This window comes from Leopardus geoffroyi, chromosome B1 (genome assembly GCF_018350155.1).
Source record: "Leopardus geoffroyi isolate Oge1 chromosome B1, O.geoffroyi_Oge1_pat1.0, whole genome shotgun sequence".
Lineage (NCBI taxonomy): Eukaryota > Metazoa > Chordata > Mammalia > Carnivora > Felidae > Leopardus > Leopardus geoffroyi.
This window is the reverse complement of record NC_059327.1, coordinates 184,855,402-184,882,492: the sequence shown is the minus strand read 5'-3', so window position 1 is coordinate 184,882,492 and position 27,091 is coordinate 184,855,402. Positions and strand designations below refer to the sequence as shown.

At 47.1% G+C, this 27,091-nt stretch overlaps 1 protein-coding gene across 12 annotated transcripts in view; it reads right to left on the bottom strand.

Moving 5' to 3' along the window:
- The window catches only part of SEL1L3 (SEL1L family member 3), a 104,630-nt gene that overhangs the window by 47,164 nt on the left and 30,375 nt on the right, over window positions 1-27,091 (bottom strand). For all 12 annotated transcript variants that reach the window (XM_045474354.1, XM_045474352.1, XM_045474353.1 and 9 more), the window contains 5 exons: window positions 19,184-19,316; window positions 17,199-17,331; window positions 15,526-15,666; window positions 2,811-3,022; window positions 1,474-1,653 (listed from right to left, as the gene is read on the bottom strand). In XM_045474354.1, coding sequence (XP_045330310.1) covers window positions 1,474-1,653; window positions 2,811-3,022; window positions 15,526-15,666; window positions 17,199-17,331; window positions 19,184-19,316 — 799 coding nt within the window. The remainder of the gene's footprint in view (window positions 1-1,473; window positions 1,654-2,810; window positions 3,023-15,525; window positions 15,667-17,198; window positions 17,332-19,183; window positions 19,317-27,091) is intronic.

Below are 27,091 nucleotides of genomic sequence, written 5' to 3'. Positions count from 1 at the left end.
AATTGTTATTTTCTGAAGGAATCAGAATGTCTATATAGGTAGCCATGTGGTATTTTATAGTCTGACTCATGTTTAATGTTCACTGACAGCATGTATTTTTGACTCATTTATTTCATAACCGTACGGTGGCCACTGTAGATTTCATTTCCAGATACTATCCATCGCCAACCATCAAGGCACAAGTTTTCTGCACTGTGGCTTTCTGAGTGCCATCCAGGAGCAGAGCTGGGGACCAGTGAGTGGTTCTGGTTCCCGGGTAGCCGCTCAGGCTAAGATTCTCCAATCCTGACTTAGCCAGGCATATCCCCTGGGCTTACGGAGCAGAAGCAGGGAAAATTGAGAGTTTATGGCCTATACCAGGGCCAAATCCGACCATGCAGTTTATGTACTATTTATGGCTGCACAGACCCAGGTTCCCCGTTTGCTTATATACTGTCTCTGGCAGAGGTGAGCAGCTACAACAGAGGCTGTATGAGCAAAGCCTAAAATATTTACTATCTGGCTCTTTACAGAAAAAGAACCCTGCCGACTCCTGGTAGAGACGGCTTGCATTTCCTCTCAACCTGACTGCCTCAAGGGCTGCGACCATCACGTCTTAAATCCTTCCTGGATAAACAGGATATATACAAATACCTTCCAAGAAGCCAACCACATCATAGTCTACTCCCACTGAATGCAGACCTGCATCATCGTTCCTTGAAATCTTACACCATCACTTCTATGTTTATACCTTTTTATTCACCATCCTCAAAGCAAACCATCAGTTGATCCAAGGTAACAAGTTATGTATTTTTGGGGGGATGTGAGCCACTGATTTCTCTGTCCAATGAGTCAATAAGATTTGGAAGCCTACAAAAGGAGAGGCTAGAGATAGTGCCCTTCATCCAGTCCTTAATCTGGGATTGGGCAGAGTCTTCAAACATCACACATCAGTCACTTGGAAGACCTGGCTAGCGAGGCTCATGTCATGGGGACAGCCACTTCTCGAGGTGCCCAGCATTGGGGACGTAGCTAGGGACGGAGCCTGCTTCCTTCTACCGCAGACCCTGCTTGCTGACTATGCGTTAAGAGGACCCCTTAGCTTGTGGCCCCCACTCAATGTGACCCAATCCCTAACACCTCCCGGCCCCACCCCCTCACATGGTCTTGGAACAAAGACAAGGTGTCTTTGTTTCTGGTACACGCTCTCTGCAAAATCAAATCCTGTCCAGGGCCAAATCTCCCCTTCCCGCGCCAGCCCTCCCACTCCCGAAAAGCTTTTCATGCATAGATGGAGGATGGTTCCCGCATTCAGCCCGAGAACACAGGAAATATGAATTGGAGCATGTAAGATGGCTTTCCTCTCCGTTCGATTATGATCATCCTCTGAAGGCCTGAAAATGAGCCAGCCACAGGTGCAGACACTGTATGAAATGGTGCAGGAAGTCCGTGTAAACAGGGCCATGATGATCTCCACCCGCTTCTTTATCTTACCTGATCTCCCTGTAGCGTGTGCTGGTCGAGGGGTGTCTTCGTGGCAATGTTGCTATAGTATGCGTAAGACAGCTCCCAGTCGAGGGGGTAGTTATCGACACCCTGGTAGTGCTTGTAGCCAAGATTCATTGAAGACAGCCTCTCACTGCCCTGGCCTCCCACCAAGCTATACAACATGCCCTGTTAGGGAGAAATTTACAAAGTGTTCACAAGATTGTAGAAAAAAGGTAATAAAATCCTAACACTGGAAGGTCATCTGGCCCCGTCCCGAAGCATGAACCTAGTCATTCCGGAAACATGTTAACGTGCCTTTTAGAAAAAATCTTCAGAAAAGAAGCCACAGCAGCTCTCTGACGGTTTTCAGACCTAGCTCTCTGTCCTTCTTAATGTCTAATAGCTCACAATTCCTTGACTTCTGCCCTCTACTCAGTGAAAAGAGCGGCTGTTCCCTGAATCTTTTTGTGCATCTGCCACCTAGTCTAAGGATCCCTGGTCTGTTTCAGTTACGTCATTTATGGCAGATACTATGAATAGTGACCACGTCCTAACCTTACGCTCTCACAGCGCTAGTGTTGAGAAGGGTCTTTGGAGCTCAGCTGGTCCAACAGCCTCATTTCACAGTTGAGGAAAGGGAGGCCCAGAGACTTGATGTCAGGTGTCGATGACCAACCAGCGACTTTGTGACAGACACAGGGCTAGAATCTTCTTCACTACGCCACCTTTGTGAGGATTGCCTTGGGGACTTCAGGAAAGCATGCCATCAGTCATGACTTTCAATAAGCCAGAGACATACACAGAGAAGTCACTTAAAAGGAACATGGAACCACCTGGGCAGGTTTAAACAAACTGAGTCTCTTCAAATCCAGGACAAACAACCCTATGTGCAGATCGGAAAACTAAAAGTGGTCAAGAACCAGTCACGGGGCTTATAAAAATGGGATCCCAAATGTTTGGCAGGTCGCATAATTAACTGGGTTTCAAAAACCACAAGCAAAACAGTCTGGTATGGCTTTTATATTGATGGTAGAAGGCTGGAGGTGACAATACTTTGCTCAGAGATCCAGATGACTTCACTTAGCTGAACAGTCATGTGGGACAATGGCCCTACAGCCAGAGTAGTTATAAGAACTGGGTAAGGGGCACCTGTTGTTCTCGAAAGAGTAGGAGTCTGGAAAGCCCTGCCCAAACTCTTCCTTAGCGTCTGCCAATCATATCCCCCAGCTTGTGTCCAGAAAGGATGTGCATGAACATGTCCGGTTTCCACCTGGGGCATGAGAGCATTACTCTGCACATATAACACAGGGGACTGATGGTTCTGGAACCCGTCAATACTCTACCTGCAGCTGATCCTGAGGTACACTTAATCCAGTTTCATAGAAGACCGCGAGGTAGTAGGATGCTTTATGGTATCCACAACAGCTGGAATCCATCAGAAAGGGGACGACAGAGCTAATTTGGTGAAGACCATCAACACTGGAGAGTCTCTTTACAGCCTTCTCAAATATCCTCCCGCCAACTTCTAATACAGATTCATTTTGGTTCCTCGGTACTGTAAATAACCACAATTCACAGGACACACAATTAATTACCATGGGATCGACGGGGCTTTAGAGAGAAGAGGGAAAAGCCAATTAAACCACCTGAGTTATTAATAGGGTTGGTTCTGCAGTGCCTTGAAATATACCACCTTCCAGGGAGGTAAATTAAACCCTTTGGGGATGCCACGGTGTCATTCTGCAAATAGCTTTTTCTTTGGCACTAAATGACAGCCTAGTATCCTGGGAAAAAGGATGTGCCTTATATAGCTGAGAAAGCACCTCCAGAGAGTAATTTACTGAGTGTAACTCGCCACCAAATCAGGACCACCGAAAGTTCCAAAGAGACTTTTTTCCCCTCTAAGACTCTCAGAAGAATGTGTTTTATCTCAGAAATAGTTCCTAGGTGCTGCTCTAAAAAGTTGAGCAAAAGAACCTTATTTTGAGATGCTTTCTTATCTTTTTCGTCCAGTTTTACTTGAGGGTTTCTAAATACGATAAAAACAATGAGTCAACTTTTATAGAGGGCTTACAAAATGCCAAATACTGGATTCGGTGTTTTATGCAAATTATGGCATGTAATTTGAAAAATTTGACTATTATTAATGTCCTTATTTTTCCAATGAATTGTCTGAAGCCTGGAGAAGTCAACTAGCCTGTCCAAAATTACAAAACCTGACAAGGGGCTGAGCCCAGTTTTGAATTCAGTTTTGCAGTTCAAGAAAGCCATTCCGACTTACTCTGCTGCACCTACCTGCTGATTGATAGGCAACCAGATGTCTTTTTTTTTTTTTTTTTGGCGTTTATTTATTTTTGAGAGACAGAGAGAGACACCGTGTGAGTGGAGGAGGGGCAGAGAGAGAAAGGGAGACACAGAATCCAAAGCAGGCTACAGACTCTGAGCTGTCAGCACAGAGCCCGATGTGGGGCTTGAACCCACGAGCTGTAAGATCATGACCTGAGCCAGAGTCAGAAGTTTAACTGACTGAGTCACCAAGGCACCCTGCAAGCAGATGCCTTAATAAGTACCTCACCACTATCGGAAGACCCTTCTCTGTGCAACTGCTTTAAGCTGTATGATACTTCCTTTTACCTAATCCTCCCATAAATCTGATCAACATTTAAGCCCAAACTAGCAAGGTCTATGTCCTTATAATGTAAGTGTTACGGTCTTCCAAAGTCTGTCTACATTACTCATCTCTCTCGCTCATTAATTCAGGCAACAAATGTTTAGTTTCTATCCTGTGCATCTATTAGATGATATGTTACAAAAAACCATAAAGGATTGCATGGATATATTTTCATTCAAAGAGCTATGGTCATCCTATTATTTTTTTTTTTAATATGGCCAAAGATGTTCACATGTTTTTAAAGTTTATTTATTTATTTATTTTGAGGGAGACAGAGACAGCATGAGTGGGGGAGGGACAGAGGGTGAGGAGGAGAGAGGGAATCCCAAGCAGGTTCTGCACTGGCAGCCCAGAGCCAGACACAGGGCTCAAACTCACGAAACTGTGAGATCATGACCTGAGCCAAAACCAAGAGCAGAATGCCGAACGAGCCACCCACGCGCCTCCACGGTCACCTTATTTAAGACTAAAATTCTACCTGCCTAAAAATTGTTATGTCTAACGTGTTTCTTTTCTTATCTTCATTCCATCCAAAATTAAAATGTTACCAACAGCTTTTAGGAGGCACAAGAGATTCATTCTATCAGCACTCCATTAAGGAATGAACACAGGTGAGTTTCCAATGTGGGACAACTGAAATGGGAGGTCTGAGATTGGATTTATTTAAAGGCAGTCCCCTAGCAGAGTCCATGCTAAAAACAGAGGCCGGTGGGATCCAAGGCTGAAACTGGAAAAGCCCAGGCATGGATTATGAGCTGGTGCCAGTCCTTCTGGGCACACAAGCGAACTGGCTGGCCCCTGAGTGGCAGACACGTGCCTCCACTTGCCGGGCTGTGGGGAAGGAGCCCACCACTGCCTGGATCTAAGGCAGTCTCCTCTCCCCGCTCCTGGAACTCCTTACCCCAGCCTTCCAGATCCCAACAGGCATCAGCTGGGTCTGCTTTTACTCTCCCAATCCGAAGCAATAAGTGCTGAAAAAAATCACCTCACTGAACAAATGGAATATGCTTCTCTTTCTGTATTTTTTTAATCCCTAAAGAAATAGCTGCTTGTTTCAAAAAAAAAAAAACAAAACAAAGAAGAAGAAAATCAAACAAAGCAGATTTGTATAAAATAAAACCAGGAGTGCCCTCTCTCCCAATCCTTCTTTAATAGTGAAGATAAACATTGTTAAAAGCTTGGTGTGTATGCTTCCAGACTTTTCCCTTTCCGCAGACAATAATTCACATACACATCTATCTGTATTGATACATATGCATTTTCTTTCCAAAAAGCTCCTATAATTCTGACCCTCAACTGTCTTGTTTAAATTAACCACATACCGTATTTGTCCACGGCTGTCAGAGGCCCATTCTTTCTAAAGCTTCAATAGTATTGCATTCCACAGCAGTGCTGTTTCCCCAACCAGTTCTCTATTTTTAGACTCTTGGGTTGCTTCCAGTCATTTTGCTATAACCAACAACGTGGCAATGAACATCCTTGAACTTCCCTCTGCTCATCTGTTGGGGTATATCTGAATAATAACACCCTTTTCCATCAGGAGTCTGGGGATCTCATTTTGGATTTTCCCTTTGAATAGTTGAGAGAAGTCCAACCATTAGACAGGATAAGAACCCTCTCCACTGGATTTAGCATGCACCGCAGCACTCGGATGGAGTTGCAAAATAAATCCTCCTCCTACTTATTCATAGATTTACTTTTAAATATGGACTCATCTCCGATGCCCCTCTGTGCCCGTTCTGAGCAAAGCAACATTAACATTTTGTTAACGATTCACTCCCGCCTTACCTGCTCTGACAAACACCTAACCAAGATGATGGGTTTTGCCTGAGTACCCACAGACATGGGCTTTGTGGGCTCAGAAGAGACAGAAAACTCCAAACCAAATGATGCTCCAAATGAAACACTTGCCCTGCTGACCTCTGGCATGGAACCCCAGAAATCATTAGCAGCACTTCCCAGGTAGCCGGGATTGCTGGAGGATAAGGAGCAAAAGGGGAATCCTTCACAAAGCTCAAAGCCTTCATGGGCACACACACACACACACACACACACACACACACACACACACGCACACAAACCCTGCAGAAGGAAACAGAGGCGGATTGCAAAGGTTTCATTATTTCTTTTACATGTTAAAATTCCTAACTGCCCCCCAAATATTACCGATCAGTATTTTCTCTGCAAAAGAATCTCAACAATTTTCTGCACTGGTGAATATAATAAAAAAAAATAATTCGAAAGTAAAACTGCTCTTTTTTGCACGTTCCTTAAAGTTCAAATTCCAACTGCGGCAGAAAAATCAAAGCCATTATACCGCTGGTGATATTGTCAAACTGGCAATTTTAAAATTAGTTTAATGAAACTGTTAATTTCACCCATCTGGTTTAGCATATGCATTTTTTTCTAGTCGATCTGTAACTAAAACACATGCCTTGTTTATGGAGATTAATGGGGTAATGAAAAAAACAAACAAACAAAATACAAGGAGCCCTTTTCCCATTTTCTTCCTTTCTGCCCCCAACGCTAAGGAAAAAACAAAAGGTCAGCGCCCCCACTAATTAACCGTCCCTATTTTCCAAGGAGCACGGCACTGTTTGTTTTGCTCTCTTTTCTTTTCTACAGCAATACCAGAAGGTGGCCATTTGCGGGCTCATCATTAACAGAGGCAAAAAGCAGAAAATGAGAAGGTGGGCCCTGGCTGGAGAGCCAGAGTGGGCATCTGCCTGAGAATTCAGGAGGGATGCAGACCCATTCCTTGTGAGAGGGACGGGGGCATCAATAAGAAAGTCATTTTTAGTTTCAAGCTTCCAAAAGGTGGAATGCACCCAAAGTATAAGCTGGAAAGGGAAAGAAAGTGAAAGGAGAAAATGTCATTTAACCAGAAAAGGAAGATCTCACCAGGTTTACTACTTAAAAACCCCCCACAGCATATTCCTCTTTTGCATTCCGAGCCCCTGAGCCCCAGAGATGGAAGGAGGTGGCTTATTTGTCAGAAGTAAATGGCTCGGCTCGTACTTTTCTGTATGCAAGTTTTCTGGGTTTGTGCGTGTGATTTCTCTCCCTTTCTCTACCCACTGCCCCTCAGGACTGTCACCAGGGATGTTCTGGGCAGCAAAAGTATCTCCCTGTCTGTATTCTTCTTGGTGCTTCTGTGCATTTTTATTAAAAAAAAAATCTATAATGTACTCTTTCTTAAATAAAAAAAATAAAGATGATGGTTTTTCAATGCACAACACTGAAAATAGCTCTTAAAGGACACGGTATCTTGGCGTTATTAAGGAACATTACTGTATCTCTACCATTTCTATGCTCTGCACTTTCGTGTTTCCAAATAAACATTGCAATTGTCGGCAAAAACAAGAACAGTTAAAGGCAACTGAGGGTGATGCAAGTGGGGCCAGCAACCCCTTGGCAAACTGCGGGGAGGCTCCTTCCCCCTGCACTTGAAGACTGGGGCAAGTCAGGCTGGTCCCAACAAAGGAGAGGAACAAGACGGAGGCGGACCCACCTCAGACCCAGCCTCCTCCTGAGACCCATCTGCTGGCAGACCTCGGGCTTCTATAGCCAGAGTTGCCTACTCCCCTGGGCTCAGAATTGCCCCATCCAGAATGAAGGGAGGGAAGGGAGTAAGGGGTTCCAGCCCCGGGGCAGATGCCCACAGGGGAGTGCCGGTCCGCTCACCTGTCCCATGCACCTGTCCTTCCCTGCCTTTGTTGCCCACCTGCATCTGAGCAGCTCTCCTCGGGCTTCCCTACCCAAACCAGCTCTCCAGCCTCGAGCCCCACCCCCTTCCACTGCCATTCCCCAGGCCTCTTACCAGCTCCCCCTCACCCCTCCCCATCTCCACCACTGCTGATGGATGCCTAGCCCCCCCCCATTCAAAGGGTTTTTGAATTCTAAGGGTTCCATTTTGACAAGGAAGTTGCAACAGGAGAGTAGAAGAAATAGCCAGCACACCTCTTAAATAATGAAAAAGCATGCATACTAGAATACTACCATCCTAGCATTAGAAAAAGCCCAAATGCTAATAGGGCAATTTCTATGCTCTGACAGGAGCCATTTTCCCGGAGAATTGGAGGTTCCCTGGGAAACGACATAGAGAGTGACCAATCAGAAGAGTCCCCCTGAAGCCGTGAACAGGGGGTCTCGTGTTGGATGCCACCCAGAGCCTGGACCGTGGTGGACTTTGGGGCAGAGCAGCACAGTAGAATTCCTGTGCCAAGCAAGGAAATCAAGATGCAGAGCAGTGGGTCTGGAACGCTGGGAGGCAGGAAGGGTGTTCGCCACATCTATATGCACTGCAGCTGGGCGCCTAAGGAGGGCTGCCATCTTTAATTCAAAGGCATGCCTACTCTGGGAGACGAGGAACACGTCCTGTGATACTGCAGAGCGGGAACCACCACCAGTGGGGACAGCTGCATTGCAAACCAGGTTAGCACATCAGCTGTCAACAAGTAAGAAGCCTCCCTCCTCCCAGACCCCTGGCACTTGGCAGAGAGTTCTGTGTGTCTTTTCATTACGGTTGCCCCAGGGCCCAGCACAGTGCTGGAGGGCTGTGGTCCATGGGTGCCAACGGGGTCTGCACGAACGTCGGGGCTGTTTTACATCTGGGCACCTGTATGCGTCAGCCACCAGATAACGGATATATGAAAGGAAGAACCGTGAGGGCTACATTTTGGGAATTCTTTTGCAAGGAGTATGCATAAGAAGGGTCCTGGTCTGCTGCTGCTGACGGGAGGAGTTGGAAAACAGTCTGCTGGCAGACCAGGGAAACAGAGCTATGTTTGCAGAGGCATCTCAGGGCCAGGACAGCAGCTCCTGAGAGGGAACAGGCTAAAGAAGTACAAAGGGAATGAGAAAAATGTAGAGAAGAAGGCGAAGAAGCCCACAGAGCTCTATCTATCAGTCTGGATTGGTGTCACAGCTTGGCTCACGGACCTTGAAACTGTGTCTCCTGGTGGTCAAATTCCTCGTTCTTTCAGTGATTCACTGACCCAGCAAAGACATTTCTAGTGCTTACAACGGTATCATTTATTCGCCTGGAGTGCATTCAGTTACCCAACAAATACTTAACTGGGGGACTTCAAAGAAAACCTAGATCCCACTCCTGTCTTTGAAGGCTCACGAGTTCCGCTGAATCCAACAGGCAAATCAACAACAATAATAATGCAACAGGGCAGGTCCGCTGAAGAGGCTACCCACAAAGTGGCAAGAGGAGCATGGGAAAAAAAGCCACCTGCCTGGGGGCACAGATGCGAGGGGGCGGTTTGAGTTGGGACTTGAAGACGCTTTACAGGCCAGCTGAGGAGCATGGGTAGATGAAGTATGCTCCTAGAGGGGAAAGGTACAAAAAGGTGCTGTGTAGGGTCATACAGAAGAAGAATCGATAATATGTGGCCAGTTCCACTGCAGGCTCTGTGGAGAACTGGAGGTGTTAGTGGGGTTCTTTTTTTTTAAACGTTTATTTATTTATTTTTGAGAGACAGAGAGAGAAAGAGAGACAGAGAGACAGACAGCAAGCAGGGGAGGGGAAGAGAGAGGGAGACACAGAATCCAAAGCAGGCCCCAGGCTCTGAGCTGTCAGCACGGAGCCCGATGCGGGGCTCGAGCCCACGAACTATGAGATCATGACCTGAGCCGAAGTCGGACGCTTAACTGGCTGAGCCCCCCGGGCGCCCCTAAGCGGGGTACTTCTATTTCTTGAGCTACCCTCAACAAGCTTGCAGTGGCATGAGTGACAGAGACACAAACAGGATCGAATAACTGTAACCCGAGGCCGAGTGAGACGCGCTCTCTTCAGGCGACCCTATCCCTCATACCCGTATGGGGCCTCTCTGCCCAGGAAGCTCTTTCATAGCATCATGCCACTTTATGAGAGCATTGTTCTCAACTGGTCTTCAACCAAATGTTCCCCAGTAGATAAATTACAAACATAAATCACATCGCACACCCATGAGGATGGCCACGTATCAAAAAAAATGGAAAATAAACATGGGTTGGCAGGGATATGGAGAAATCGGAACCCTTGCGCACCGTTGGCGGGAATGTAAAATGGTGTAGCTGCACTGAAAAACAGCATGAAGGTTCTTCAAAAGATGACACGTAGAATCACCATACGATGCAGTAACCCCGCCTCTGAACCGACATCCAAAAGAACTGAAAGCTGACTCCGGAAGAGGCGTTGGCACGCCCACGTTCATAGCAGTGTCATTCACAACGGCCAGCAGGTGGAAGCAGTCCCAAGGGTCCACCGACAGATGAATGGACAACCAAAATACGGTCTATACCTATGATGGGGTGTTATTCAGTCTCAAACAGGAAGGAGACTGACACAAGCCACCACATGGATGGATCTTGAGGACGGTGTGCTAAGTCAAATAAGCCAGTTACAAAAAGACCAATACTGTACGATTCCACTTAGCTGAGGTATCTAGGATAGGCTAGTTCGTAGAAACAGAATAGTGGTTATCAGGAGCGGCGGGGAGGGAAAACGGAGAGTGGTTGAATGGGTGTGGTTTCAGTTTTACAAGCTGAGAAACTTCTAGAGACCTGTGCCACAATGTGGCTGTACTCAACACAACTGAAGAGCGTACGGAAAGATGGCTACGATGGAGAATTTTATTTTACATGTATATTACCATAAAAAATGTTTTGGGACACCTGGGTGGCTCAGTCGATTAAGCGTCCCACTTCGGCTCAGGTCACGATCTCACGGTTCGTGGGTTCGAGCCCCGCATTGGGCTCTGTGCTGACAGCTCAGAGCCTGGAGCCTGCTTCAGATTCTGTGTCTCGCTCTCTTTCTGCCCCCTCCCCGCTCGTTCTCTCTCGTTCTCTCTCTCTCTCTCTCTCAAAAATAAATATTTAAAATTTTTTTTTAAAAGTTTTAATTACAGCCCTTAAAGAGTGAGGGTACAACTATTTGGTGACTGTCTTTTGTAAGAAAATACCACTCAGACTCTGGGGAACAACCGAAAGGTGGTGACGCTCCTGACCTCACAGGGCCAGATGCAGGGAACGCTGTCATAGGCTCCCTCCTGGCTGTGGATGAGGCCAAAGCCCCCAAATGCCCACCCCCTGCAATGTTCTCACTCCTCTTTAAGTGTGTTGTTGGCTTAGAGAGAGAGAGCAGATGAGGCGCCTGAAATCACACAGTGCGGGGAAAATACACTCTTAACTCTGAAACGTGCATGCGTAGCGGCCTGGAAGTGGAGTCCGCGTGGATGTGAGGAGACACTGCAAAGAAAAAAAAAATGAGCCTGGGGCGCCTGGGTGGCTCAGTCGGTTAAGCGTCCGACTTCAGCTCAGGTCATGATCTCACGTTCCGTGAGTTCAAGCCCTGCGTCGGGTTCTGGGCTGACGGCTCAGAGCCTGGAGCCTGCTTCCGGTTCTGTGTCTCCCTCTCTCTCTGCCCCTCCCCTGTTCATGCTCTGTCCCTCTCTGTCTCAAAAATAAATAAACGTTTAAAAAAAAAAAAAATGAGCCTGTCGAAAGAACCAGAAATCACGGGCCACTGGCTTCCGTTGTCTTATTTTTTTTTTTTTTTCAACATGCCAGGAGAAACAGAATTCCACAAATTAATTCCCTTTGTAGGAACAATGGGAGCCGACGTCTTCCTTTAAATTTACCTAAATGACTCTCGTTCAAAACACAGCCCCGTTTTTGTTCTGTCCTGGCTCACAGGGGGCACTCAGCCAACATCTATGGATTGAACGAACGAGTGAACGAGGGTGGTGCCATGGGCAACCTAGAAGTTTCTCACACAGTTGAATTCCTTCTCTCTCTTACCACCCATTTAGTTCCCAAAGCCAGAATTCCAAACACCAAAAACATCTGATGTTTGACTGCCATTCTTGGACCTTATCTCAGATATGAAAAATGTGGTATGATGAGGAGGTTCTAATGAAGTCGACTAGTCCACGGGACGGGACAGCTCAGGGCAACAGGGCAGAAAACATAATGGAGATATGGTTCCTATTAACTAGAGTTGTCCGAAGCACTCCCAAGTCAGCTGGACACTTAACCCCAAGACGAATCTGGAAGGACGGGCACGGGAGGAACCAGGAAAGGACCAGCCACGCTGGTCAACGACCATGCCTTTTATAGGACAGCAGAGCAAAGGTATGTTAAGAACGTAAACTTGTTTGTTTAACCTCAATTTACAAGATCAAATTTTCTGCCTTCCGCTCAGCCCTGTTAGAACCTGGGCGCCACGCACAAATGCAGTGTCTCTCGGGGGCCAGCAGGAGGACACTGCGATGGCCCCGAGCGAGGGCACTGTGCCAGGCATTTTAATGGGGAGTGTGTGCCCTCCCTCTGCAGAAGGCTCCCAGTCCTTATGGACAGGACGGTGTAACCTAGACAACCAGGGGCTGAAGGCGGAAAGGGGGCTTGAGGTTCATTCCGGAGATGCACCTGCCCTTGCCGCCCTCCCTCCTTGCCTGCTGGTGCGAGGAAATGGCAGGAAGGGAAGGAACGCAGGTGGCTGTGTGCCCGAGGGAGACAGAGGCTATGCGTGGGGCACGCATGGCCCCTCAGAAGATGCTTCTTGGAGCTCTTCTAAGCAGACGTGGCACCAGAAAGACTCCACTGGCTGGTTCGGCACCAGCAGTGGGCTCTAAGGTGGCAAATCTGGCCTTGGGGTTCCCTATGCCACCAGGATGGGGCCCCCGGAGGCCTACCAGGGGTAAGCAGAACATATGGCAATGTCACAGTCCCTACACCTAGCCCAGGGCGCCCTGAGGTTCAAGGGCTCGTGATGAGTTTTGAAGTCTATTTATTTATTTTGAGAGAAAGAGAGACAGAGAGAGCACGAGGGAGGGGCAGAGAGAGAGGTAGGGAGAATCCCGAGCAGGCTCCACGCTGTCAGTGCAGAGCCGGACATGGGGCTCAAACGCACGAACGGCGAGGCCGTGACCCGAGCAGATACCGCGAGTCGGACCCTTCACCGACTGAGCCACCCGGGAGCCCCATGATTTGGGCTTTTACTTAGATTCCATCCCCAGGCCTCCACAGAGAAAATAACAATTCTAAATTCTCATAAACAAAACTTCTGAGCTATAAAAATAACACGAAAACATCCTTACTGAGAGTATTTACCTTAAAAAGAATGTTTGGTGAAAATGATTCACCCCTGTTCCCAGTCAGCGAAACGGTATTTAAATGGGATCAGAAATCTCATAAAACCGAATTTGACGCGGATGAGGCCTCGGCCCATTGAGCCTCAACGGTTCAACATGCAGGCCTCTCTCCCGTTGGCCTGTCTTGGGTGGTGATTCCACCGCCGTGGAGCACGGTGATTCGCCCTGTGAGGAATCTGGCCTCCTTGGGGACGTCCGGCAAACCACGGGGACCTTTCTAGTTGTCACCACTCGAGACGGGGGTCAGGGGAGGGGAGGGAGTACTACTAGTGTCCAATGAGTTGAGGCCAGAAACGTAGCTGCACATCTTATAATTCGCAGGAGAGGCCTCTCCTCCCGCCCCCAGCAAAGAATCATCCAGGCCCCAATGTCAGTAGTGGCCAGGTCGAGAAACACTGTTTACCCAGAGTTTCCCATGTACCCGTTCTGTTCTGTGTCATGTGCCTCGGTTCATTCAACCCGACACTAGGAGAGGGCTGCTGTTATCCCCATTTTGCAGATGAGGAAACCAGGGCTCAGAGAAGCGAAGGCACTCGCCCAAGATCACACAGCTAGTGAGTGCTAAGCTAAAGCTGGATTCAGGCCACCTGGCTGCAGAGGCTGTCACACGACTGCACACGGCCTCCCCGCTCCTTGTCCCCCTTGCCGGCGCCCAAGCAGTCAACCCCTTTACAGCCTTTAGCTCTGTCCCCACCGCTCTGACCCCTGCATCCTTTCTTCCTGGACCACGGCCACGGACTCCCTGCTTTCCACGCCACACCTCTCTGTTCACCTCCCCCCCAACCTCCCACTGCTGCCAGAGTAACCTCAAAACCCAATTCTGATCGCACCTCTACCCACGGCTTTAAAACCCTTCAACAGGCCCCATTCACTTACAAGGCGAAGTCCAAACTCTCAGGACGGTGTCCGGACCGCAGTCAGAATCATCACTCTCCAGGCCTTCTCCTGCCTCCCAAACCCCTTGTACATCATTTAAAATGCTGTACTGTTCCCATTCTCTGCCTCTACTCTGCCTCCCACCCCCCCAACCCCTACCTTGCTTACCTAGCAAACACCTACTGACCCTTCAAGCATCAAGCCCAATGCCACCTCTTCCAGGAAGCCTTCCCTGATAACTCCCCCTTTTTTTTTTAATGACTCTATCACTTCCACCCACCATTTTTACTGAAAATGCATCACCGTTTTTCTTTGTCTTCAAGTCTGTCCCTCAAGGGCAGGGACCTTGGGTTATTTTACTTATCTTTAAAGCCTAGCCAAGTAACCGGTCAGACGCTCAGCAAGTATCGAATGAACGTAAGAGGAAATATCTTGTATGGTTCGAATTCTTTCCGGCCAGAATAGATTCCTTTTGCACTATCTATAATAGAGAATCTACTCCACTCAACACTGACATTCTTAGGAGGCCCTGACATGAACTAGAAGTTAGATTCTGCACTACTTTGACTCAAGGTCCTGGTTGGATGCCCAGGAAAACCGCGGGTTGCCTCTAACCAGTTTCCCCCAGCTGAACACCTCTGGCTTCCCTCCCCTTCCTAACAGACATGGTTTCGAGATCCCTTGTGGCCCCAGAGTGCACTAATTACTAAGCACACACAAATTGTGACGGGCCTCAGGAGAAGCCGGCCACGTTTGGGAAGTATAGATTCCCGAGATGCTGCTTAAAGTGTGCATTTCAAATCAGGGATCTCAAGTTCAAGTGCCCTAAGGACCCAGGCAGGTAAGATCCATGAAAGAAGTAGGCAGAAGGTGCTGGAATAGGAGGGGGTGGGGGCTACCGTGGATGGACAGAGCACACCTGTGCCAACTGTCACTTCCAGAATTGCTGTGATGTAGGAATGGAGGCCCCAGCATTGCCAGATCATTGGATTTTTCAAGAAAAGCTAAAAAAAAAAATTGCATTTTTTAGACACTAGCAACTAATTTTTTTAAAAAATGGACAATAACGTGCGTGCCAAACCAATCACCTTTGGTGGCCGGCTCTGGCTGCAGGCTGTCATCTGTGGCCTTGGCTTTAAAAGAATTGTTGGAGTGATTCCCAAATTTGCTTTTGTATTTGGCTTTTGAAATGTGCACAGACCCCCTGAGGGTTGCGGACACACAAGGGCAGAATTTAAATCTGATGTTAACCTAGAACACTAGGGTTAAGAATAACTTTGAGGCATAAACCGCCAAAGAGGGTGAGTGAAACGGTGGCCAAGAGGGAGCCTTCCCAGCCAGTGTCCAAAGGCAAGGCACCTACACAATCACCTGTCAACAAACCCATCTCCACCAAGGTCTGGAACAAGCTGGGGTGGCGGTCTTTCAGCTCCTGCTCCCAGGGGAAGGCTCTGCACGTGGAGGGCCTCCCGTACCTGAGCTTCAGGTCCAGATAGGAGTTCCGGAGGTCGCCTGGGCAAGGGAAACACAAGATAGCACTCCCCTTAGGAGAAGAAAGGTCTCGTCCTTCTCAACCCCTCCGCCCTAAGAGGAACTAGGAATAAGAGGTCAGACTTTATGTTACTGGATGTTGGTTTGGGTGCATTAGGGATTTGAAATTGGCTCCGATGCCTTTGCCTCGAGGTCACACATTCAAAGCCACGTCCGAGGGCAATGTGCCAAAGTTGCTGATGGCTGTTGAATAATTCTCCAGAATGAGCAGCTGGCCTCGGACTGTTCCCCAGGAGGCCAATATCTAGGCCATTTTGTTGGCAGCGTGAGTTGAGGAGCAAAGCACAAGGTCCCCCAGGGAGGCAAGGCAGTGGATGTTAGGAAAATCTTCCAAGGCCAGCGAACAGATCAGCAGGCAAGGATGGCCTTCCAGTTCAGAGCATCTCTCCCGAAATTACATCAGTTATCAAAATCAGTTTCTTTCCTGTTTGGGATATTACTATTCCTATATATCTTCCCCCTCTTCTGACAGCATCATATTTTCTGGATGAGTCAGCTGTACAAGCAGCAGCTGGGGACCAGTATTGCCTCTTCTTAAATTAAATTGCAGAAGGGCCGACTTTCCACACTCACCTATCACCGTCTCTGCTCCCTCCCTGAGGCCGCCGTATGAGAACCCTATCCGAGAACCCTATCCGACTGAGGCATGTTCCAGAGGCACCCACCCATCCACGGCCTAGAATGGCAAGTGCAGCCCTGGAGACGGCTGAGATGCGTGGGCAGGACTGTGATACTCAGCTCGCTTTTGCTGATGGCAAAGGCCCCGCGGGAATTTCTCTTCCCGAAGGAACATATGTGACTAACTCTAGCACCACTGTGTTGGGCAAGAGGGTCTAAGCACAGAGACACTGATAAACGCTAGACCCAAGCTGGAGCACTTGGGAGACAATGAACAATGTAATCAATGAACACCCTGCATGAGTGAAGGATGTCCGTGCAAATATGAGCAGGCACAAAAGCAGTCTATCTGAAAAGCATTCCTTCTGTTGTCTATGACCGGGGTCTTCGAGAGTGGATCAGTTTCAGGGATGAAAAAAAACTGAGCCCCAAACAACAAAGTCGCTATTCAACATTTCTGAAAGCTAATATTCAGATATTAATGGTCCAAGACAAAAGTGCCCCGATGGGGAAACATTTCTAATGATTAATTTATTTTCCAATTCACTTTTATTTTCTTAGACCGGCCTAAGATCCCATTATGGATGGCAGGGACGCGATGTGAGGCTCAAAAGGCTTTCATTTGTATTCCTCAACTAAGTCGCACATGGTGAAAGCTGAGAGGCAGATTTGGGTTCCTGGTCACTGTTGGTCTGCTTGGAATCCACATGGAACACACACTTGTCTCGTGCGCCCATCCGTGGAGGGCTCGAGGTCGTATGTGCCCCCACTGGTCAACTCACATATGTTCTACGTTAACCGTGTGAGAAAGAGGCCACACGTGTTGACACAAATACACAGAGCTCAAAACTGCTCTCCTGCAGCTCAGTACTTACATGCTTCTGGTCTCCCGTCCCCTTGCTGTACCGTGGACATGTACACAGACACTATTTCTCGGACCTCAGCACACCTTTCGTAATATAACTTGATCCGGTCAGCAAGCTGCTTCTCAAGGAGGGGGTTTAAAATCTACAAGAAGGCAAGAGAATTGAATGAACAACAAGCTGTCATCAAACACCCGTCGATACCTACGAGGCTGTGTTCGGGTGGATTGCCTTCTCGCACTGGTACGACCAGTCGGCTTGCTTTTTGCACACAGATCATCCGCTCTGCATTAGCAAAGGGAGGGTATAATTCCAGGACACGCCAGCTCTGGCCGGTCCCCTCTAGCTGCTTTCTGTGGCATCTTGTCCTCCGCAGAGCTTCTTAAATGTCAGGATTTCCCAGACACCAGGCCTCCACCCTCTGCTTTCCCCTCGCCGCACGCTGTCCTCAGACAATTAGGTTCACGGCTCCTTCTAGTCTCCAAAGGACACCAAGTCTCCCTGTGCTGTGCTGCTGCCTGGGAACCCTCCCCCCACTTTCTTCTGCTTGGCAAGCTCCTAATCACCTCCCCAAGAGCCAGATCCAAGGTCAATGCTTCAGGGCGGCTTCCCTAACAGTCCACCCTCAAGCATGTGAGGAGGCGCATGTTCCCACCCCAACGCCCCAAAAACACTGTGCTTGCAAGTGAGTTAAAGCACATACCGCATTCTTGACTTAGGTGTTTGAGGCCCAGACAGGGAGCTTCTCAAAAACAGAGGCCTTATCTCTATTGGTTTCCAAAATGCAGGTTGTGACCCATTGAAGGGTCACGCGATTATTTCAGCAGGTTGTAATCAGCAGTGATTTATTTTTATATGAAGCAGGACACAAAATATCAGAGTGCCATTTAACATTGGAAAGATATGTATTCTTAGTAAAGTCTTTGTTTTGGTTTTGTATTTGGTTTTGTATATATGTATGTGTATATGTGTGTGTGTGTGTGTGTGTGTGTGCTTATGTATGTTCATGATATTAAGTAGATTTCTTGTGTGAACCACCTTCAAAAAAAAAAAAAGTTTGAGAGCTACCATTTTAATCATCTCGGATGCCTCAGCACCAGCACAGGGCCCCGGCACATAGCGGGTGTTCTAGAAGTATTTGCTGCAAAATGAATCAATTGATTTCTTTCTTTGTTTTCCTCTTCGTAGAGGTCTGTCCACAGGGGCTGTGAGATGCACCCATGGGTATAGTAGGGCGTCGCATTTTTCTTCCTATACTTTACTATAGTAAAGTATACTTCCTATACTTTACTATAGATTTGTCGGTTCTGCTTTTCCCAGAACCGACCCCGCAGGGTCACAGGAATGACCTTGTTCAGGTGTCTGGTGATCTCCTTACCAAGGCAGAAAACACCCCCCTCCGTGAAGGTGGGAAATCCCCGTCTCCCTGCACCAACCCCCTCGGGAGCGGGCCTGGAGAGCTGGACCATCCCATCTGCGGGTGGGTTCTGGATGTGAGGGTCAGCGTGCAGTAGATTCAGCCCTCCACAATCTCTACAACCACAGCCAGCCACCCCAGTGGGGGCCCAGGGCCTGCGTTTCTGAAGAGACCAGCGAACAGAACCAAGATTTTAATTTGCTAGAGTGTCTCCTCTGATACTTTAAATAATAGCACATAAAAGAAGCTTTACCAAATAACTAAGATTCTCTCCTTTCATTAGCTTAATCACTGGATAGGCAACAGCCTGATAAAAATCTACTCTATAATTAAGCTAGTAGTTATTAAAACAGAGGAAGTAAATGGTTTCCATTTTATGAGTACTAAATGAACCAAACCTTAACAGAAATCTATTATCGAGTTTGCTGGGGGGAAAGCCTCCATATTAATTGTGTGTGATGACAGAGCCGATGAGAGGTCCGGCTTGGGTAAATCTTTTATTTACACTGGGCTCCACGTCCCTGAGCCACACTCCCATCATGCACGAACACCCAGAAACTTCTCGATGCCCCAGGCTCACCTGTGCAGGGTGCAGAGTGTGGAGACGATAGTACTTCAGGGGTCCAAAAAACCCTTCAATGCCAGTCACATACCTGCTCCCTCCAATAATGAAGTACCCAGCAGTGTCATTATAATAGAAATCCTCCCTGAAGCTAGGGAAAAACAAAGAATTAAGAGAAATCTCGGTTGGAACCAGAAACTTAAAAAAAGAGGCTCTTTCATTAACCCTCCTGAGGCTCTTTCATTAACCCTCCTGACTTAAACCCCCAAATTGTCTCACTTCCTACCTGTGTTCTAGTAGATAAGACCATGGTGGGGTCAGGCACACTTGGGCTAGGATCCTAACTCTGCTATTTACCAGCTGTGTGACCTCAGACCTGTCCCTTACCTTCTCTGAGACCGAGTTTTCTCATGAAGAAATTAGTTCCTCAATAACGAGATTTTTAGGAGGATTAAGTGAAATGTAAAGGCGTACGTCTAGCAGAGTGCCTGGCCCCCATAAATACTCCGTACCTGGCCAGTTTTTGATATTGGTAAAATTGTCTGGAATTGGAATTCTTTGGAATCGCTAGTCTTAATTGAAAATATTTTGCTCTACAATGAAAAAACAAAACAAAACAAACAACTTGTTAAATGGATAGAAGGTGGCTGTGAATGAAAATTAACAACATATCCTGGTAGGTAAGAACCGAGGTAAAATTTGGAGTGAGGAGGAAGAGGCCACAGCAAGGTCAAAGGGCAAGGCCGCACACCAGAGGTCAGCACAGGTGACGTGCTGAAAATCCACCTTGTCCTCAAAGACTTAACAGAGCAAGAAGGGAAATAGAGGGAACAATGGGCCAGCATGAATCAAATGCACAAAGTTGTTCCTTGCAGTGTTGTTTATATTCACCAAAGACTGGAAATCCCAGATGTCTGTCAATGAAGACCAGCCCACACCCAACCAATGGACCCTAAATGTGAGCCTTTCTTTCATATATAGCTTAAAAAAGGGACAGAGGGCTCCGTGAACTGACCTGGAGAGATGCCTAAACCAGGAAGTTAAAAACAAGGCCGCCTGGGTGGCTCAGTCGGTGAAGCATCTGATTCTTCGTTTCTGCTCAGGTCATGATCTCACGGTTTCATGGGTTCGAGCCCTGCATCAGGCTCTGCACTGACAGTGTGAACCTGCTTGGGATTCTCTGTCTCCTCTCTCTGCGCACCCCCCCCCACCCCCCACTTATGCTGTCTCTGTCTCTCTCAAAATAAATAAATAACCTTTAAAAAAAAAAGGTAAAATGAAAATTTAAAACAAAGAGTACACTTTTTATCCAAGAAAGAGGAGAATGGCTTTTTTCGTGTCTCTCTCTCTCTCTTTTTTTTTTTTTTTTTTGTATTTTCATTTAAAAACTCTGGAAGTATATACTGCAAGAAACTAATAAGAGTATTTCCCCATGGTGTGGAGAGTAAGGATGGATTGGTTGAGGGCAGAGCTAGAAGTAAGACCTCTAACTGCATATCTTTTCATATAGTTTTGAGTTTTATTTATTTAGTTATTTTTATTTTTTTAATGTTTAAGAGGGAGGGTGTGAGTGAGTGGGGGAGGAGTGGAGAGAAGGGGGCAGAGGACCCAAAGCAGGCTCCACGCTGACAGCAGAGAGCAGCCCGATGCCGGGCTCGAACCCACTAGCCGTGAGATCCTGACCTGAGCCGAAGTCAGAGGCTCAACCAACAGGCGCCCCTAGTTTTGCTTTTTAAAACATGTGCATTTACTACCTATTTAAAAACTAAAAACTAGAATAGGAACAGGTGAACGAGGTGCCACCAGAGCATATGGGGACAGCAGGTTGGGGGAAGGGGGTCAAGACGGGCATCAAGAGAGAAGCCAGGCAAAGTGGAAAGAGCCAGGGAAGGCAGAGGCCAGACGGAAGCAGATGGAAAGAAAACAAAATGCCAGGCAAGCCTCCAGAAGCCCGGCGGGCCGCGAGAGCAATGGGCCAGGGTGAGGCCAAGAGGGATAGAGCAAGATACCAGCAGTTGGATCACAGGAGCCAAGCAACCTGGGGTTACCCCAGAGAGGGGATGTACTGATGGTTAGCCAGGAACCTGACCCTTAACAGGTGCACCTGGCCAGAAAGGAAGGCAAAAGCGGGAAGGAATGAGACTCTCTGACCCCATCAAGTGACGGCAGCACAAAGTGAGCGCTTAGAAATTAGCTTTACAGAAGGCAGCTAAACTGGAAAAGAAGGGCTTCGTCTCCGGTATTTTTCTCTTCAGAAAAGCTCAGGCTTGAAGGGCTGTGAGACGATGATGGTCCTTCCCTTTCTTTTCCAGTGGGACTGCAAAGTTATTATCTCTGAGAGCCGTGGATTGATTTCGTTTCTCAAGACCGTAGAATGACTTAACATTCCAGCCACGCTCACGACGCAATGCCTGGCACTGGAGGGATACGGAGCAATGCTTCTATAATAGAAGCTCCTTCTGGCACTCGGCTCAACCAACTCATCAGCTCACCTGACCGCCATCCCTGCAACGTGTTGGGTGCTCACTGGCTGCAGCCTACTCTCGGGAGCCTTAGTCTTCTCATGGCTTAAATAGGGATCATAATAGTACCCACCTACTGGGTCGTCGTGAGGATTAGATAAACTAAAATTTAAAGAGAGCATTTAGAACAGTGCCTGGCACAGAGTAAGCACCATCACTGTTAACGACCATTATTATTATTATTATTAACCTCATTCACTGGTGGACTTTTGCTACCATCTTGGTAGGACCGCGGGCTGAGTAAGAGTAAGCAGTATTTGTTCCCAAACCTGGCCGTGCCGATTGGATGGTCATTGTAATTATACAATTTAATTAACTATAAGCGTCCGACTTCAGCCAGGTCACGATCTCGCGGTCCGTGAGTTCGAGCCCCGCGTCGGGCTCTGGGCTGATGGCTTAGAGCCTGGAGCCTGTTTCCGATTCTGTGTCTCCCTCTCTCTCTGCCCCTCCCCCATTCATGCTCTGTCTCTCTCTGTCCCAAAAAAAAAAAAAATAATAATGTTGAAAAAAAAATAAAAAAAAAATTAACTATAATGTTCCCCAATAAAATATGAGCAGGAAGAAAGACTTGCTCCTTTATAACAATTAAGCTGAGTATTTTGGGTAGACTCAGAAAAAGAATGGTAATGGTTGCTTGAAAAGTGTGGAATTAGGACAACTGTAAAGGATTAGAAAAAAATGGGAGACGTCTAGATGTATTTTGGCTCTGATAGTTTCACAGGGGTCTTTGCTTGTTTGGTTTTTTTTCATTTGTTAAGAAAGAGAAATTGAGTGCCACCTATGTAAGAAAGACCACACACACAAAAAACCTCCAATCGGTAGATTTGTAACAAAGGAAAGGCCCTATCTGGAAAGACTGGTGGATGGATATACACTTCTATTTTTTTAATTAAAATAAAACGTTTATGGTAAGTGTCTTCTTACAATTATTTGTTAGAGAGGGAGAGAGCACAAGCAGGGGAGGGGTAGGAGGGGAAAGAGTGAAAATCTTAAGCTCACGCTAAGCGTGGAGCCTGATGCAGGGCTTGATCCCACGACCCTGGGATCATGACCCAAGCCAAAATCAGCAGTCAGATGCTCAATCGACTGAGTCACCCAGGTGCCCCTATGGTTAAGTGTCTTTTCGAATGGATCTTCGCTTTAACTCAAATTTTTCAACCAATCAATAAACTACTTGGTCCCTACGGTACTGGATTGTAATTTTTTGGGCTTTTAACATCATTATCACAATACAACTGTGACATCGTGATTTAGAAGAAATATATATTTGGTCTTTGTCCATAGTTCCTGGCTCATGATGCTCCCCAAACCCCTTGGGATCTCCTACGTGTTGAAAGTGATAAGGGTTTCTTTTGTTACATCAACAAAGGTCCCTTTTGGACTCCATCCAAAGGTAGAGAGACTGGTTGCCAGACTGACCAACCATGTGGTTAAAGGACTGAAAAATTTGGTTTCATCCCCCAACCTCCAGGGAGGGGAGAAGGGCTGCAGCTTGAACCAGCCAACAGCTAATGACTTAGTCAATCCTGACTGTGTAATGATGCTTCCATAAAAGACTGAGTTAGAGCTTCAAGGTTGGTGACCACATGGAGGCTGGGGAAAGTGACATACCTAGAGAGGGCATGGAAGTTCTGTGTTCTTTCCCCAGACTTCGCCTTATGTATCTGTTCACCTGGCCGTTGATTAGTATCCTATAGCAGATCCTTTAATAGTAAATTTACATAAGTGCTTCCCTGAGTTCTGAGTTTGATTTGCTGTAGCAAATTAAAAGAACCTACAGAGGAGATCATTGGAACCTCCAATCTGCAGCCTGGAGCTTAGAACTGGCATCTTAAGTGGGGCTAGGGACAGTCTTGCAGGACTGACCCTTACACCGTGGCATCTGATGCAATCTCCAGATAGTGTCGTAACGGAGTTGAATTCTCAGACACTTCGCTGGTGTCTGAGAATTGCTTGGTGGTGGTAGGGGGCAAAGGCCTCCTCAATCCTGGTTTTGGGTCTGGGAACCCCCAAAGAACAACTAAATAAGAGATCTCTCCAGTTTAGTCTCCATCCACATTGGTGCCTCCACATTTTTCTCCTCCAAAATTCTCAGTGGCTGCCCAAAGATTGCCAAGAGCTTCCTTGTACTGTGCGTGCATTGTTTGAAGGTCATCAATTTCACTGACATAAAAGTTGAGCTAGACAGTTCCAAAGCCCAGACCACCCCTTTTGGAAACCTCAGACACACTGGCAAACTATCTTTACTCTTATCTGGACATAGGAGAGTGCCTTGGTGTATTACTATAGAGCGCCAGCAGCCCAGATGAATCTCCGATGTCGTTAAATAAACCTCACTCAGAATTAGAAAACAGTTCCAGCTCGAGGGTTTTTTTCATAGGGGAACTCAGAGCCTCAAATTAGCCGTGCTCTCAAATGTCACATCCCCGGGGACCTGCCGTAAATTCTGACCTCCTGTCTCCCCTCAGGTCACCCTATAGTCATCACTTCCCCAGAATTCACCACGAATTGCAATTTTAAATTTATTTGTAAATTTAGTTAGGATCTGTCTCCCCCACTAGATTTTTTTTTTTTTTTTTTAGCCTCCTTGAAGGCAGGGACTGACTGTATTCTTTTCGTTCATCGTTTCATCCCCAGAGGCCGGCACTGTGTCAGGTACATGGTGGACGTGTTGGGACGAATGAGAATATGCTGGATGAATGAAGGAAGGAAGGATAAACACAGTACAGGCCTGAAGTTGTTACCTGTCACCCAGTGTTACTGACAGCCATTCGTTCATGTATGGCACTGTGCTTCCGAGCACTTAATTACTAATCGTTCTACACCACCTTTATGGGATAGCAGCTATCATTATGTTTCCATGACAAGAAAGGAATAAAATATCTGACGTTTAGCTCACTGGCTTGGCCCGCGCTGGGATCTCTCTGATGGATGAGATTCCAAATATCTAACCACAGGAATCCCGGGTAGGCGCGACATTAAATCTTTAGTTCTCTTATTGATGGGTGAGGTCCCGGGAATACAGGCAGGGCAGCTGAGGAGGTGACAGGGGGCATTCCTGGGTCTGGGGATGGCCTGTACCACCAGGTAAGGAATCACTGCAATGCTTTAAGGGGCATGTTGAATTGGTATGTACCTGAAAATCAGTCTTCCTCTCTGGATGCTTATGTGATCACACAGATTCTGTATTTACTCAAAACTTTTACTTTTCGTTCATTGTGCATTCTTTCCATTAATTTCTCTTTCTCACCATATTGCATTAAGTGGTATTTATCATGATTACTGTTATGAGTTAAGTTGTGTTATTGTCCCCACCCGAATTCACAGGTTGAAGTCTGAACCCCCAGCCTCTCGGAGGGTGACCTTATCTGGAAATAGGGTCATTGCAGGTGTAATTAGTTGAGATGAAGCCACACTGGCAGAATGGGCCCGTAGTCCAATATGACTGGTGGCCTTGTCCAAAGGGGACATATGGACAAAGACACACACACACACACACACACACACACACACACACACCGTCACAGGGAAAATACCCTGTAAAGACTGGGGTTTTGCTGCCACAGCCCCAGGAGCTGTCAGAGCTGAAGAGAGGCCTGGAAGCCTCAGAGCCTAGAACAGCTCTGCCCAGACCCTTCAGAGAGAGCACGGCCCAGCTGACACGTGATCTTGGACCTCTAGCCTCTAGAACTGCAAAACAATAATTTTCAGTTGTTTAATCCACTCAGTTTGTGTGGCTTTATTCCAGGAACCCTAGTAAACTAATACAACTACTGAGGTTTTTGGCACCTCCTTAAATTTTATGTGGAAGGCCTATGTCTCTCTCCCCACATCCGGGCCCCAGCTCCGGATCACCCTGCGATCCCTCTGTCTACCATTCAGTTGTGCCAGCATCTAGATCCCTGAGATGCAAAGTGAAAGGAAGCCCTTACACAGCGAATGAAAAAGAGCCTATAAAATCAATCTTTTGTCCAAAAGGTCCTGGGGTTGTGGGCGAGTGTCGGGAGAGAAAGGAGAAGGTACTATTTCACACTTCACATCCCAAAATGCAAGCCCTCCTTCTCTGGGGCTCACTTGGCAGAGCAGGGCACTAGAAGGAGCTCCCGGAAGAGCCACACATCATTTGTTTCTCTGCAGCGAACAAACTCCCAGGCCTCGCCTATTCCCCAACTCTTCAGAGGAGGTCCCACGGCCACCTGTTGTACAACAAAACTCACGTCTGCTGAACTCCTTCCGACTGCTCTAAATCTACTTGGTACCCTTTCCAGACCGCCCCTCTGTTCTTAGGCATCAGCCTCTCTGTCTCAATACAACTATCAAGTCGCCCCTGACCTTCTCCTTGCAAGCTGAGGAGTAACACCTCCTTAGCCCCTCCTTATGATGGTAATCCTTTAATCCGCCGTGAAAATAAGAATTGTTCTAAGTGCCCAGAGCCAGAAAGCAATCGGTTTGACTTCAGTGTAAACAGGAATGGCGGGGGGGGGGGGGGGGGGGGGGGGGGCGGGAAGTAAGGCGTATTGTATGCCCCCCCTCAGTTCCCTTGTCCCCACCTGTCCTTATTATATTCCTTTCTTTAACAATTGGTTTCCAGGATCATCCGGACTATGTGACGAGTCTGAGCGAACGAGCCCGTTCGGAGAGAGCTGCCTGCCTGTTGTAGAACAACAATAGCGAGGAGGAACGAGTCCTCCTTCCCCAGCCAAAGTGCCTGATACATTTTTTTTTAATTATACAGATAAAGCTGGTACATGTGTAATATACACGCATACATAAATCACACATATAAAGCTGGTAATTTTTGTTGTTATTCTCTACACTTATTCTTAAGCATTTGATTGTATATATGTTGTCTAGCGAGGCTGAGGCACCCTGAGTCCCTAAAGGAGTCTACCCCATGGTTCTGCCACCAGAAAAACCCGCTATTAGACACGGATGCTGAAGCAAATTAAAAAATTATGAAATGCGAAGCAAAGGACCCCCTTCTCAGTTTCTGTAACTCTTGCGGGGAATGGTTACAGGAAGATGAAAAGTTACAGCAATACCAATCGTTGTGTGCATTTCAAATTCAGATCATAAACATAAATATGAGGGCTGTCTGCTTTTATGTTTTATACTAGGCCAAAGTTACCAACCATTCTCAATAAGCAACGTTAATACCTTGATTTATTTTTCAGAAGCCTTCATAGAAGACAATTTTCAAAGAAAATGAATTATCAAGTGCCACGAAAGGAAGAATTTACCAGGAGATCTGGAGAGAGGAACAGTTTCTCTTGCTTGGAAAAAAAAAATGTTGTGGGGGAAATGGGGTGAGCTTGCGGACAGAAAAAAAAAAATACAAAGGCTGGCTACAGGGCAGACCAGCCACAAAAGCTGAATACGGAGATGTGGGAAAAACATGGGGGTT